This window comes from Anoplophora glabripennis, unplaced genomic scaffold (genome assembly GCF_000390285.2).
Source record: "Anoplophora glabripennis isolate ALB-LARVAE unplaced genomic scaffold, Agla_2.0 scaffold695, whole genome shotgun sequence".
Taxonomy (NCBI): Eukaryota; Metazoa; Arthropoda; class Insecta; order Coleoptera; family Cerambycidae; genus Anoplophora; species Anoplophora glabripennis.
The window spans coordinates 87,941-104,614 of NW_019416777.1; the positions used below are offsets into that span (position 1 = coordinate 87,941).

Here is a 16,674-nt window from a genome sequence, read left to right on the forward strand (position 1 = left end):
GAAATTTTTTTCTGATGAACCGATCGAGTTGCGGTTTTCGGCATTGTCTTCGGAGAAATATCAGGAAAAAAGGCTATCTATTACACTTTGGGGCTGGATCGAAACTGCATTGCGGGTGCATAAACTGCATCTTGGAGTGTATCAATTTTTCCGAATTTTCTGAAAATGGTAAAAATTAACTAAAAGTTGTAGTAATTTGTGTGCACGGGTTTTCGGGGTCGGAGATTCCGAATCTGACCCTGAAAAATATGACCGACGGCCCTGGCCCCCCCCAGGGGGGCAAGGGTGGGGGCTTCTTTAAAACATCGAATAGCGGAGTAATTGCCTTCTAAATTTCCATTCGGGGGTTTTTGGGGTCGGAGATTTCGATTCTGACACTGAAAAGTATGCCCGACCCCCCGAGGGCCCCCCAGGGGGGCAAGGGAGGGCTTCTGTAAAACATCGAATAGCAGAATACCTAATTGCCTTCCACTCGGGGGTTTTTGGGGTTGGGGATTTCGGTTCTGACAATGAAAAGTATGCCCGACGCCCCTGGCGCCCCCCAGGGGGGAAAGGGGGGCTTCTGTAAAACATCGAATAGCTGAATAATTGCCTTCTAAATTTATACTCGGGGGTTTTCGGGGTCGGGGATTCCGAATCTGACACTGGAAAATATCCATTAATCTTAGCTTGTCTATCACTGATAAAAATTGTAATTTTTGGGGTCGGGGATTTCGTTTCTGACACTGAAAAGTATGCCCGATGCTCGTGGGATGGGCTTTCTGGAAAACATCGAAGGGCACATTAGATTTTTGCAATAAAACTGCTCCACCTGCTTACCAACCATGATCTTGTAGGCTCATTTTTACATTGTAACACACGTAAATTTACAAAGATTAGACAAGAAGGGTAAGAAAAACTAACAGGAAATTAATGAGTCGAAAAGAATCCCCTTTATTCTAAGAACCAATTTTCTTTTTCACTATCAATCACAATTTTCATCATAAGTACTGTCATCACTGTCTCCATCACTATCATCTATTACATTTTCGACTATTTCAGGATTGGAACAGTTGGTTCCAAAACAATTTGTACATGCAATTGTGCATGTAATTCCATGCTTCTTGCACCCACAAGATCTGCATTGTCGATAATCGGATTTTGTCGCCTAATTGTTATGCATTATCCGCAGTCGCACGGGACCAAGAGATTCTTTTGAAAATGCATGATCCATGAAATATTCTTCGGTTTTAAGGAATATTTCTTTGATTTAATGAAATGTGTCTCTTGGGAACGGATTGTCCAGGATTTCTCCAATTCTACGACAATTTTTATCAGTGATAGACAAGCTAAGATTAATGGATATTTTCCAGTGTCAGATTCGGTATCCCCGACCCCGAAAACCCCCGAGTATAAATTTAGAAGGCAATTACTCGGCTATTCGATGTTTTACAGAAGGCCCCCCGCTTGCCCCCCTGGGGAGGCCCAGGGCCGTCGGGCATATTTTTCAGGGTCAGATTCGGAATCTTCAACTCCGAAAACCCGTGCACACAAATTTCTACAACTTTTAGTCAATTTTTACCATTACTATTTTTAAAAATGGGAAAAATTGATGCACTCCAAGATGCAGTTTATGCACCTGCAATGCAGTTTCGATCCAGCTCCAAAGTGTAATGGATAGACTTTTATCCTGATATTTTTCCGAAAACAATGCCGTAAACCGAAACTCGATCGGTTCATCAGAAAAAAATTTCCGTATTCTGGGTGATTTTGGTCTAACTTGCCTGGACTAATAGTCAATTATAATACAACAATAGCAACCGATTCTTTTTAGTAGTGTATTTGTTTTTATGACCAACTTCATCATTTCTTATTTTTAATTTGGAGAAAAAGAAAGAGTTATAGTACCTAATTTTTGTATTTTTTGGTTGAAGCTCAAAAACTAGAACAAATATCGAAAACCACAACTTTGTATTTTTAATATCCGAGATGCCCTAGCATGACATCGAAAATGAGATGCACTGAACACATCAGGAAATGGTAATAATTAGATCAATAAGTCACTGACCTTGTCCTTCGATCAAGTGAATCATTTCATGTTAAACACTATTTAAGAAATTCCACAAACAAATTCTTTCAGATAATATTTTAAAATGCTAAATTTTACGTTTGGTTTTACAAAAAAATTGTGCTAGTGGATAAGAAACTTGTTAAGCATATCTAAATATTAAAAATTAACAAACTGTAATGATTATAAAACTTTACATATTAAAATAATTTAATTGTCTCTGATTTAATTGGCATGTGGGAGATTATATGAATACCTATAACTGTTGTCTCACAATAGGAAAAACAATAAAATCATTAAAATCGCCCACATTATACCGATAAAAGAATGACATTATTACAAGGTGTATATTTTTAGGGAAATAAAATAACTTATTTCTGAAACATAACGCAAAATAAACTTTTTTTTTTCATTTAAAATCAGCGAAATCTATCGCCATCAATTCATTATACTCAAATCAAATTTTATACTGATGCATTTAATAATAATAAAGTGTCACTTAGAAGACTTCTACGCAGTTTAGAAATCAAAAAAATACCAAAAAGCCATAAATATATACATTATTGTTGAATTTTTCCAAAATATTTAAAAAAGTTGAAGACCGTTTTCAAATTCAGAAATCAAGTTACCCATGCATAGGTATTGTTGTCACTCTATATGAGATGAATGAAATATAACTAACAATACCTATATAATATCATAACTAATTTGTTCTGTATAAATTGAATAGAATTAGATATACATGTGCCAATAATCCTAGTTGAAGTATTTCAATTTAGTAAAACGAATTCAATATTCACACATAACAAATGACTAACCACATTATTTCAAAGCTCAAGTATTGTAGGCATTTACTTTGAATGGCAATTCATTAAAATTGATAAAAATAAGGTCGCGTATTTTTACAATTTCACAAAATTTACAAAAACAATGGCAATATGATAATTAAGTCAATAAAAGTACTAAAATTCTATAATTTCAGAATTATTTGCTAGTTAAAAATCTGGCGTACATTATTGTTCGTAGTAAATATACAGGATGTCTCGTTTATATAAAGATTCAGAGCAAAGTAATTCAGAAACTGCTGCAGATAAGAATAATATAATGTTTTCGGGCTCGATTCTCATTATAAACCAGATGTTGAACACCTTCCATTTCCTTCTAAACGTAATATTCGAATTAATATACACAATTACAGAAACACGTAGACTGTTTTATCATTTTCATAAATATCCATAACATAAATGTTTAGTTTTTTTAAAGCAACATGTTTTATCTCTATTAAAAAAGTAAATAAACTCAATTTTCTGATGGCAATGGAAGGATGTATCTTTTTTCTTAATTAAAATAAAAGATTAGAAGATTTATCAAATGTGTGGTATTACGTCGTATAAAATAAATAGAAATCAAAATTGATATCTAACGAGAACTGTTTACATAAGTTGCCAACGACATGATTTGTTGCAATAAAATTACTCTAAATAATGTAAGTGGCCACCAAATTATTTCAGCAAAATTTTGTACCTTATTAGGTATGAATGTGACATATTAAACAAATAAATAACTAAGATTTCATTGATATTAAAAGTTTCTTCAACATTATCTAAATTCAACAAGGTTTGAGGATTTGATACAACTAGAATGATACCAAACATGTGCTTATCTATAATTGCATTACAAATATTTCAGTGCCTAAATTCAGGTTTTCTATGTTTAGGGCTGCCCATGATGCTTATGATTCGAAGACTCCTGGTTTCATTATTTAAAAGCCCCAGGATAAAAATATTTAATACCTAATAAGTAAAAGTATACATTTAGAAAATAGGATAATATTATCCAAATAAATAAAATTTATTGGTTGATTTTTATTATTATTGTTATGTTATCGAATAAATCGATTTTCTGTTGTTTTATTTTATGAATATTGTAATTTGTCATATGACTTTTTTATATTTGTGAATTTTATTACTTGAGAAAATAATTTTGTTTTATTGCCATTGTTATAAAATTAATATACTTTTATATATTTCACTTTCTTGTGTTTTCTTCGTGCTACAGTAGTTTGAAGCAAAACCTTTTCAGGTCAATTTGACGTTGGCAACCCTAGACCTTTTCAATTAAAGTTTTGAAATCTGTGAGCGTCATTCTCAAAAAATCTCGGAATTCAGTGTCATCACTTATTTCTTGTTTTTTATTTTGCATTATTACTTAAAAGTGTGAAAATGTAAATGTTGAATATTTACATATATATAACATACACTTTCTTGTTTCTTTATAAGTTTGATATTATTTGTTGCATTCTTTTATTTACAATATTTTTCGTTTTTTCTAATTAAAATGTACAGTTAAACGATAAATTTATAATTATGTACTTTGTATTGCTAGAAACAGTACATTTTTTCAACAAACCTTGAAGATGCCACGAACATTGGCCTAACGTGACAAATATAATAATAAAATGCCTGATAATTACGAAATATTTTGTTGTTATGCTCCTTTACAAAATAATTTTTAGCGTTCACCGTTAAAAGACCTAATTAAAATATCAATGAGTCAGTCGCCAAGTAAATTTTAGATTTCACTACTCCTTGCCTAAACATTTACCTGTATGATTTTTTCTGATTATTTTGGCATAAATAAAACTTCTCTTGATTTGGTCATTATATCGAACAAATTTCTGCGCTTTTGCAGGAACGTTTGGTTGTTTTATGTTATTGTTTTTACAACCACGTTTCAAATACTTAATATGGATAGGATTTATCCTAAATATATAACCCGTTATACAAAAAATAAGGTGAATTTGTTTAAAAAATTAAAAATCTTTGTTTCTGCTTCCAAGTCAATTTTGTCGCCTTCAAAGTAATTCCCACCCGATACAATGCACTTATACCAACGTTTTTGCCAACTCTCGAAACAGTCTGAAAAGTCCTTTTCCTGTAAGGCCTTCAATGCTTTCGTCGATTTGGCTTTTATTTCCTCGATCGAATTGAAACGGTGTCCACGGAGTGCTCTTTTGAGTTTAGGGAATACCAAAAGTCCCTCAGTGCTAAATCAGGCGAATATGGTGGTTGCGGAACAGTATGAGTTGATTTTTTGGCGAAATGCTGTGTGCAAAAACCAAGAGTTGTCTGTCCATAATCTCGGCATTTTGCAGCGAATAACAGCACGCAAACGACGTATAACACTCAAATAATATTCCTTGTTAACAGTTTGGCCGGTTGGAAGAGATTCATGACCTTGATTTTTGAGTGACTGGCGCGGGTTTTTCGGTCTTGGTTCACCTTTTCCACGATATTCACTCGATTCATCGGTTGTTTCTGGATCGTAAGCGTAGATCGAAGTCTCCTCTCCAGTAATGATACGTTTCATGACATCTTGGTAGTCAGAAATCATTGTTCCACAGACGTTGTCTTGCCAAAAAGTTGGGCGCTTTTGCAACCAAACAAGATTTGACGCGTCTAAGGCACAATAAATCTTTTAAAATGGTATTTACCGAACCTTTTGAAATGCCAACAAGACCTTCTATTGTTAATCGACGGTTTTCGAGCATAAGATCTTTAATTTGATTAACGTGTTGTTCATCAGTTGACGTTGATGGTCGTCCGGAACGCTGTTTGTCCTTAACGCTTTCACTGCCTTCCTTAAAGTCTTTGTACCACTTGTAAATATTTTTTTTGCGACATAACCTCATCACTAAAAGTCTTCTGTAACATCCTCAACGTTTCCGCGGAAAAATATTCATTCCGAAAACAAAATTTAATGTAAATTCTTTGCTCAACAAAATTAGACATCGTGAAAATCGATAAACTCACTTTCGAAAGTTTACAAAAACACGAGTAGCTCTGTAGCAATTGACTATATTGACCTGAAACTCTGCATATATATCAACGACAGTACTAAAATAATTGTATGTTAACATAATAACCGAATTTTAAATAAGTAATTCACCTTATTTTTTGGACACATTCAAAATCGATTTATTTTCGTCATATGAATTTTTCAAATAAAGTTATAAAAAATCATTAAACATTTTTTACTAAAATCGATTGTTCTATCAAACTGCGGTGCTTGTACATAATTAAATTTCTCTCTTATCTCATTTCGGTTAGTTTCGCTTAATTAAGAAATTAAATTTGATATGATAGATGAAATGTATCAGTTGCTGAAGAAATATAAGTATATTTGGACAAATGTCACATTTTACTGATATTCGTATGTATGTATAATTATTGTGTTGTGTCACTGTTGTAATCGTACGACTAAAATTAGTGGTTTAGTAAGCAAAGCCGTATCATTAAAATAATGACCTATTAAAAAATCAAATTATGCAATATGCACTATTAAGCAGAGCGCTACTGTTTAGGACAAAAATATTATTCACGACAACACTAAATAAGTCCAATATAACCTAGCATTTTTAAACTTTCGTAATATACAAGGTGGTGCTTATTGAAAAACAATTTATTCCAACACAATGAATAATAAAACAATGTACTTTGATTTCTATGTAACAAATTATTTGTGAACAATGGAATAACAGTGTAAACAGGGTGTCCGTTTTTCGGGTGGCACCAATGGGATTTCGATTATGTTAAGAGATACAATGTTGGTTACATTAGGCCAAAGTTAAGATATTTCATTACGAATAACTTGTTGAAAAGAAATTAATATGGAGAATAGATCAAAAACTGAAAATTATGATTTTCATTCTTAGTCGAAAATAGAAATCTTAGTCGTTTTTTAGTCGGATATAGAAATACTTAGGTGAGCTTTTTAAATTTGGAAATTGTTAGGACATTTTTTGTAGATACTTCAAATATGTAGTAGTAGCAGGAGAAGCGACATGCAACTTATGTGTTTCTTATGGGTGTCATATTGGTTTTTCGCAATTTCTAATTCAGCGATTTTTTCTGATTACGTTTTATTTTTTTATTTTCGTCAAAATATAAAATTATGAATTTTTATAAAGCGTGCTTTAAAAACAAAATACCCAAAGATTACTCCAAACGAAGTTTTGACAGTTTTTATTGACAATATCAAAGTTTAGATAATAAAAAATGGAATTTTTACATAAAGAGTAAAAGTAAGTAGTAAGTAAGTAAGTATGCTTCAAACTTACTCATTAACAAATCGGAGGAATATAATTCGTTTTATGTGAAAATTCCATTGTTAATTATCTGAACTTTGATAAGGTCACAACTGCATTTAAAGTAATGGTTGGATATTTTGTTTTCAAAGCACTCTTCGTAAAAACGGATAATTTGGCATTTTGATAAAAATAAAAAAGTAAACCATGATACATCATTGTAATAAACAAATGCGCTAAATTAAAAAATGTAATAATCCAATATGGTGTCCTTAAGAAAAACAACAGTTGCGTGCAATATCTCCGTTCTAGTAGGGTTCACAGCTAATACGACTACATACATACATATTTGAATACGCCACAAAAAATTGTTTCAACAAAGTTTGAGTTTAAAAAGTCCACCTTTTCGAATAAAAAAGCAAAAATTAATTCTAAAAATCTTATCCTATAAAAAAAATAAAAGTGCTCTGTTCCACAAACTATCCTCATGTATTTTGACGCGCTGAAACAGAATGCGGGCCAGCATTGCTCCATCAGTCTTATTTTTTTTTAAATCATGAAAAATTATTCTTGAATACAGAAAATATAGAAAATTATATTTTTCAAACCTAGTTTCATTAATTTTCGGTTGCTTTTCAATTTCACTACTGTGTTTATGTGTCTAAGGAAAAACTGCTGATCTCCTACTGATGAGATTCGCCAGCAATTTGAGAAAGAAACACACAAAGTAATTCCCTGTTTCCCTTTATGAAGCGATAAACCTTCGAACTTTCGAGCAAAATTTCGATTCCTGCTATATTCTCTTTGAAGTCCATTTTATTGTCTGTGCCTGTAACCAGGGTATCTTCACGGGGCCACGGTAGGCAACAGATCCACACTGGGTCCCTGGGTAAGCGGAAGGAACTTCCCAGTTTTTAGAGTTACTTTGCTTGATATAAAAATTTTGGAGGGTAATTTCGGCTTCAGTACGTCAAAATACATATAGATATGGCTCTGCAGCAACTTCTATTGTGTTTTACAATTATTTCAAATATCACACCCCGGCGCCCTTTACCCAAGAGTGGAATTTTCCGTATTTAAGGGTTTTCAGCTATTTAAAAAAAATTGGGGCTGATGAAGCATTTCTGAATTTGGATTCAAATTCAGCGCATCAAAACACATACCTATACATATGGTTTAGCAGTCATTTTCAGTCGGTTTCTACAATTATACCTAATGCTGATCCTATCCAAAGCGAGATTTTCCGTATTTTCTATATTTAAGGGCGTTTTTTCGAGTTTACGAATTACACCCTAATACCGAATTACATCTTAATACCTAGTTAAAAACTAATACCATTCCATTCATAAGCAAAATCACCAGAGATAGACTGGTTTTGAATTTACCTGAGTGTGGGTGAGATATAACCTGCAAAGTATACGTCATATTTTAAATGTCATTGTTACTAAAAAAATGTTTTGTAGCAATGTCATTTAAAATATGACAATATATACTTCGTAGGTTGATATCTCATCCATAATCTTCCTAACCTCCGAAAAATAATAATTTATATTAATCTAGAGTAAGACAATTTGTAACGCTTTGGACATTGTAGCTTCAAAATTTAATTCATTCTAAAAATTATGAATTTTCTGTATGATTTAATATACAGGGTGTCCCAAAATAGAAGGCCATACCATTAACCACATATTCTTTAGACAAAAATAATGCGACTTTCCTTATGCCATTTTTTATTTGGGCGTCCCTGTTTCAATATACAGGGTGTTAACACATTTTAAAAAACTATTTTTGTTAATAATCCCATTGTTTTGTAAGATACACACTTGAAATTTTGGACGTACTTTTATCTTATTCCAGCATACTTATCATGTAATTTTGGTGAAAAAAAAGGCGAATGGAGGTAACAGGGATGCAGTACCCTTTATCCCCTCCAATTATTTCTAAGGACGCCTATGCAGCTTTTTATTGAAATATCAAATGTAGAATTTTCTTCTGATCATTTTATCTCTTTTGTAAATTTTTGTTCAAATGCTCCGTTTTGGAGAAATACGACATGTATTGATGGGTTACAAATGGCGGCGGCCGATGAATGTCAAGAAAAAATAGTGAGCTGTGAAAACAAATGTCCATCTTGTCAACATAGACATTAGTTATTAATTCTTTGATTCGCCAAATCGAGAAGTAGTAAGTGGTTATTAAGTTTTGAATTTAAGACAATATGGCTAATAGGGTGACAGTAGTTAATTCGATTTTTGCAGATATGGCAGATATGCATTTAATAACCACTTACTACTTCTCGATTTGTTGAATCAAAGAATTAATAGTAACTACGTTTAATATTTTACGAAAAAGCTGCATAGGCGTACTTAGAAATAATTGGAAGGGATAAAGGGTACTGCATCCCTCAGTTACCTCCATTCGCCCTTCGATTTATTTCACCAAAATTACATGACAAGTATGCCGGAATAAGATAAAAGTACGTGCAAAATTTCAAGTGTGTATCTTACAAAACAATGGGACTATTAATAAAAATAGTTTTTTAAAATGTAACTTTAACTCCCTGTATATTGAAACAGGGACGCCAAAATAAAAAATGGCATAAGGAAAGTCGCATTATTTTTGTCCAAAGAATATGTGGTTAATGGTATGGCCTTCTATTTTGGGACACCCTGTACATTTGAGAACTACTGGATGAATTGCCATCACGAATTTGATTTTTTTTTCACTTCTCATCGTAGTGTGATGTTAAACAAGACTTAAAATCATATATACCCACTTTATTAAATATTTATACTTTCCTGATTTCACAAATGTTACGAATTTTGCAATACCTACTAAAAAAATGTTTATCAACATTCGCAGTATTGATGTGTTGCAATCAGCTTAATTATATAAACTAAATGAGAATTTAAGGAGCTACTCAATTCTATTATATAACGGTAGAGCATTTTTTAACAATAACTGCCAGTTAAAATTAAAAAAAAAATAACACTGTTTCTAATCTACCTTTGTCGATTCATATCTCTTAACATGCTATTAAGCGTTATCTGTTTTATAAGAAATTATAATTGACTGTTTTAAAGTCACAATTGATAAAAAATGAATATATAAAGCCGCTGTGATTGAAAACAACACAAATAGTTATGATTAAAAGGATAAAAGGAGCCCGTTTAGTAATATTGAAAGTAAATCATAAGGAAAAAACAAACTTTATCAACATTTCTTTAAAATCAAAAAACATCAGTCCAGCACGTGGTTGACTTACCAGTTGAGTCCTTAATGAGATCAATATTTCCAAAATATTACAAACCAAAGCGTTTAAAACATAAACACAAATAATATCACAGCTGTTATGTTTCTTAAAATTCCTATTTTTTTAAAGAATTATCGTAAAAGCATTCTCATACCACATCCATACACTTCTAAGTAAGAGTCAAACATATCGATGTTGGGAAAAAACTTTCGATGTCTTTCCTTTTCTAACTTAAAGAAAACGACCGAAGACGGTAAACGTGTAATACAATAGACAGGACTGGCTTTACAACATTTGTAAAGGTCACCAAAACTAGTAATTGCTCATGTTCTTATTATAATGTTTTAAATACACAGCATGAAGTATAATATATTAGTGTATTCATTTAAAATGTTGGTATAAAATCCCTCTAAAGGGGATGTATTTATGTTACAGAAATTTGAAAATATTTGATAGTAAAAATGCTCTTTCATCTTTTAATTAATTCAAGCAAAAAATGCATCGATACAGGAGGGTGCAGTGATTAACTATTTCATATTTTAAAATAATTAGAGAGAAGACGTTACTGTATAGCAGATTTGAAACATTTTACTAGTTTATAATTGAAAATACTATTTCCTATAAACGCAATTTGAATTTGTCTTTCAGTAAAAGTACGTACAGTTCCAGCTTTTACATTATCCAAGTGGGATGTTTTGCCAATGACGGACTTAATTTTTTTATTAGATAAATCATGTTAAAGCACTGGACAAGACAACATCGATTATTTCAAGGTGGCCCATCTCGCCAAGCCGGTCCTGTCTCTTTATCAACTATGGTTAAAAGTGGGGTATGGCTTGTCAAACTCCATTGGTTCAGTTCGATTGCTGATAAGACACATGCTGATAAGGTCAAGTAGTACATAATTTTAAGTTTTACAGAAAACAGTAAATTTGGTTGGAAATCAGAATCGCTAAAAGTAAACACTTGTGTCACTTATCTCTGCCTCAGTAAATACGATGCATCTCTCTGGGAAACAGAGTTTAGTTTAGGTAATACTATCGATTTATAATTATTGTAAAAATGTTTAGATAACAATTAGGGGGTGCCATAAAGCAAAACGTAAATATACAGGGTGATTCATAGCAGATGGAAAGAAGTCCGGGGCAACTCGCTTCTAATATTAGCCATTTATAAGTTACATGGTGCTTAAGTTAAAATAAAAACAAATTTATTCTGGCAATAGCTCGGATATGAACGAATATTTACTTATGTTTTGACCACGTAATAAGACAATTAAACTACATTTTTTGATAAAAGTATGTTTATCCAGTGGCGTACATATAGTAGAGTTTATTATAACCTTTCTCATCCTGCAACTTATGGGAAATTTCTAACCTCTTTCATACTATAATTTATATGCTACTGAATATAATTTGAATTTATGACAGATTATGAATTCTTTTTTTAAACAAAAAATTATCAGTTTGTTTTTTGATATATAATTTATCATAAATTGATATTAGTATAAAACGAATAAAAGAAATTTTTAATTAACACTAAAAAAAATAATTTTTAGTCAAACAATAAATGATATTCATATACGTTCTCCAGATTTGAACCCATTGCAATTTTGTGGGGCTATTTATTATTTCGTTTTACTTGATAATTTTGTTCTGAAAAACTAAAATATATTTTTAAAAATTAAGTATATATTTTTTGATATCCTTGTTAGTTCTAGATGTAACAGTTTTTGTCGGAAATTATTTATTTGTGGCATAATTTAAGTTTTTTTATTTATTTGAGTATTTTGCCATCTGCGAGAAAAATATATAATTAATTAAATAACGCTTGCGCCAAAAGGATCAATCAGTCAAGGATTATTTTTTATGAAAATAGTTTTGCCTAGCAATTATGAAAATATATCTACATCTACCGCGCACTTCAATAAATTGTTGATGTTTCGAAAATGAATCTGTTTTCGTTATCAGAACTTGAAATGACACTTCGTTTTAAATAAGTTTTACAAAAAAGTAATAGTTTTTTATTTGTCCTTAATACGATTTTTAATAAATTAAATAAACAAATATGCCTATGACCGAACTGTCTTGTGTTCTGATTCTTTTCATTATTATCTTTAGGGTACTATAATCCAAAAATAACAGCATTTAATGCAATAAACAGGACATTACTTGCTTAAACAATTGAAAAGAATTCATAATACAATACAAAACTAAAATTATTTTCCTGACTATGGATCCACTTACTATAATAAGCAAAGTTGTGTTTATAATTTATAATTTAAAACTTCCTACTTTGTATTTTTAGTTTCATATTTTGAAAACAATTCGACCGATTAAAGATTTTTTTCTTTCTGCTACAGCTTTGGAAAAATAAAATAAATTTTAGCAAATGAAATTAGTGGAGATAAAACCTCTGTTCATTTATGTACCGGGAAATATTTCTGCAGCTTTTAAGGCAAATACGAAAATCATAAAACTTCCAACCAAACAGTTATTGACTTTGCGTCGATCAGTTTTTTATATCACACAACATATAATTTTCGTCATAACCGACAGAAGTAATGACACAGTAAAAAATATACCGGTATATTACCTTACTACAGATGGTACTTTAAAATTTCTGTAAAGTTATTGCAGATACCATCAAATTATTGTTGCATATAATCAATTATTAATAAAATTACAAACAGTCAAAGTACGACAGAGGCATCATTTAAAAAGAGGCTAAACGAATTTTTAAAAGAAATATGTTAAAAATTCACTAACACAATCTTATAGATTTAAATTTCTGTGGCTGTTCCTCTACAATAATGTCTTATTGTTATAACATGAAAATTATTAAATAAATAAATAAACAAAAATTGTAGGCATTAGCTCTTTTAAATTAAAAAAATCTGTAAAATTTAAAACACTAAAAAATCGATGTAATAATTGCTTAAATTATTAAATATGTACTACGCTTAATAAAATTTGCATTTATAATCATTAACAACTAAAAACTCACCATATTCCTGGCTCTAACGTCAAATTTATAGCTTCCGGTGCATCAAATCTATACCCTGCAAGAAGTAAATCCTATATTAATTTTTTACACAACTTTGAAAAATAAATTAACATTAAGGATATCTCGGCACATAAAACCCCACGTTTAATAATATTCGAAATAAAAATGAACCATATTTGCAATAGCAAAATTATGACGATACACAAGCTTGACACACATTGGCGTACACTGTTCAGGCATATTTTTAATGAGGAAAAGGAAGGATTAAAATATTGATAGTAATTTTCTTAAACTTTTATGTTCGGGATTTCAGTACCGTCATTAGATTGTGATAATACAAAACGAAATATAAAGTCTAGTGATTTAGTTATTTTTCTAAACAAGATGCGTTATTAATGTTTATTAGTAGTTAACATATGGTTAATATATAGTTATATATTTAAAGTAGTAAAATAATAATTCAAAACATTATTAAGAAAAAATAGGAGCAATTCTCGGAGCAAAATTATACATTGTGATTTTATTTGGTGAAATTTAAAAAACAAGTAAAGATTTCACCATGAGAATTATTTTTTTTACACATAAGTTTTTAGCACACAAATAGCGTATAAAACAATGTTGTTTCAGTTTTTTTTTAAATTTTTTATTCAATCGTGACGCCACTGAATAGGGGTTCAATAAACCTGCTGATTCTAGTTCTGTGTTCAACAACAAAGTGTTTCAATAGATTTATAAATACGTAAGTCTTATTTTTCACAATACCTATTCTATTGCATAGTAAGCTAAATTGTAGTAGCAAATACTTTAACGTAGGTAGATACTAGGAATACTATGTTAACCTAAATAACATAATGCTTAATGGAGTAGGTACTGTAAAAAAATAGGGCAGTAATGTATAGGAATCAGAAGCAGTAAAAGTATTTCTTCGCATGAAATCAAAATACGAAAAAATAATTACATATTAATACTTATTTATTTATGTAGCCAACTAAAAAATTTATTTAAAAGGAATCTATTTCTATTATTTTGTTCATCAAATTCAACAAAAAAAAATTAATTTGTTGATATGTATTTTTAGAGGTCGCTCGAAAACATTTTAGGTAAACTACTTTTACAGTTAAAATAATTATGAGTGACCTTTAGAAATTAAAATATCGATTTGAAATTTTGAGAATCGAGATTTTTTTCAACTTAGAAAATGATAAAGAAAATGATAAAATAACGTGAGAAAAATAAAAAAAAATAATTTTTGACGATTTTGGAAATTTTTAATTTAATCTTGAGCGACCTCTACAAAATTTGAGCTGATATTTTGAGGGGGCTCTTAAAACATGATAAACTAACATATTTTCACAAGAGACACGAAAAAAAATATTAGTTTTTTTTGGACCCCCTACCGTATATACACCGTAAATGTTAGGATTATTTTTATTTATTTTGATTAGTAACTAAGTAGGAACCTAATCTACTTACATTTTAAACATTTATTCTAGGATGTTCAGTTATAACACTAGTGCAACGCAGTCAATAGTGCAAAATATGTCAGATTGTGCACCACTTTTAAAACACATATGGTATAAAGCGTTCTTTCATTTTATAAAATTGATACACCTGAGTAAAAAATAACAATAATAACTGTCAAAACAGGAAACCAAATGATTTGTTCCTATCAACGATATTTACCTTATTATCAATTATGAACTAAAACCACATAGTAATAAACATATCCGTAGTAACTACTGTGCGGTTTTTATTCTAGTAATGATATAACTACAAGCATGTGCGTAATTACAGTTTGATTTTTATAATTTTAAGTCATAAGTTAACATGCGTTCGAATATATAGAAGTAATTCAATTTTCAGTATTCGTTAATGTTAACTGAAAAACAGAAACAGACATGCCATTATCTGCAACACAATATACACGTATTTGAAATGTAATGCAAACGTAAAACTTTATTGATGATAAATAAATAAATGTTCCAATCTTATTCTGCCTAAATGAAAATGACCTATTAATAAGTAAATGACTTGAGATATTGTTTTATCAGAGAAACAACATATAAGATCAAACAGATTTAGGATATTAGGTACCTACATTGATCCCTTACATATAAAATTTAGAATTTTTATTATTGTTTAAACACAGAGCTTACATAAATGATTACAAGCCATGTGACTAGTAATTTTGTTTGGAACAGTAATTTTATTTCCTTTACGTTGGCAAGTAAATTTCAGTAAAATTAAAAGATATTGAAACAATAAAATCAGATCCGCATTATCTCGAGCGTAGATTTAACGGTTTGTCATTGTTCATTGGAAACGAATCATTAATATTCGCGATGTCAAGATTACCAATACCAGCCCTGCAATGTTGGTTTCCTAAGCTTGGCTGTCACGTGGCTTGTAAACATTTATGAAGGCTCTGTATAATCTATTAAACCTAAGACAATGGTATCAATGTTTGCAATAAATTTTCTACTTTTTAAACAATTATTTTCTATATACTTAGGAATATACTTCATATAACCAACAATAGGTAGGTACATCTAATATTTATGTTTTTTAAATTCCAATGAAGGGTAATAGTATTAAATTAACTATATACATATCTATTGCTAAAATGACTTTGATATAGTATTTATTAGAATTAGTCTATAAACAGAAATAAAAATGAGATAATAATTAACGAATGAATTACTTCAAATTATGCGAAATGCGAGATCTATTTGCATTGACCTTCAGATCATTATGCATATTTACTCACTAATATTTGTTAATAATAGTATTGTATGATAATTTGTGAACTTCCAAAAATGTTTATTTTAATTAAGTACAAATATCTAGTTGGATATGATCTGCAACAATTGGTCTCTATTCAATTAATTTACATAAAATTTTAGTTTCAGCATGTTTTTTCAGTAGATATCTATCTACATATCACAAAAATCAATAAATAAAACAGGCGATAAAATACCTTTTTCTTTGTTCAAAACCATATTCTTGTTCATAATCATTAATAAACGCTTTACAAACATGTGGAATTTTTAAAATCAATCAGGTGGTCGAGTCATAACCTACAAATCAAATTTTTTATTTTTTACTCACCTTCTAAAAGTAGTCTTTGTACAACGTTCACCATGTCTTTCGCTTCTTTTTTGTAGAATTCGTTTTCGCTTTCTGGCTTTATTTGTAAACCTAATATAAAATTAAGGAAACTAATAAGGAAAATAACTTACCGAATTAAAGTAAGGTTAAAGCAGTACCGGCGTTCGTCATTTA

At 30.3% G+C, this 16,674-nt stretch overlaps 1 protein-coding gene across 2 annotated transcripts in view; it reads right to left on the bottom strand.

Moving 5' to 3' along the window:
• LOC108913484 (RNA-binding protein fusilli) overlaps positions 1 to 16,674 on the bottom strand; it is a 150,659-nt gene that overhangs the window by 36,501 nt on the left and 97,484 nt on the right. For both annotated transcript variants that reach the window (XM_018719038.2, XM_018719037.1), the window contains exons 4-5: positions 16,501 to 16,590; positions 13,393 to 13,447 (exon numbers count right to left, since the gene is read on the bottom strand). In XM_018719038.2, coding sequence (XP_018574554.1) covers positions 13,393 to 13,447; positions 16,501 to 16,590 — 145 coding nt within the window. The remainder of the gene's footprint in view (positions 1 to 13,392; positions 13,448 to 16,500; positions 16,591 to 16,674) is intronic.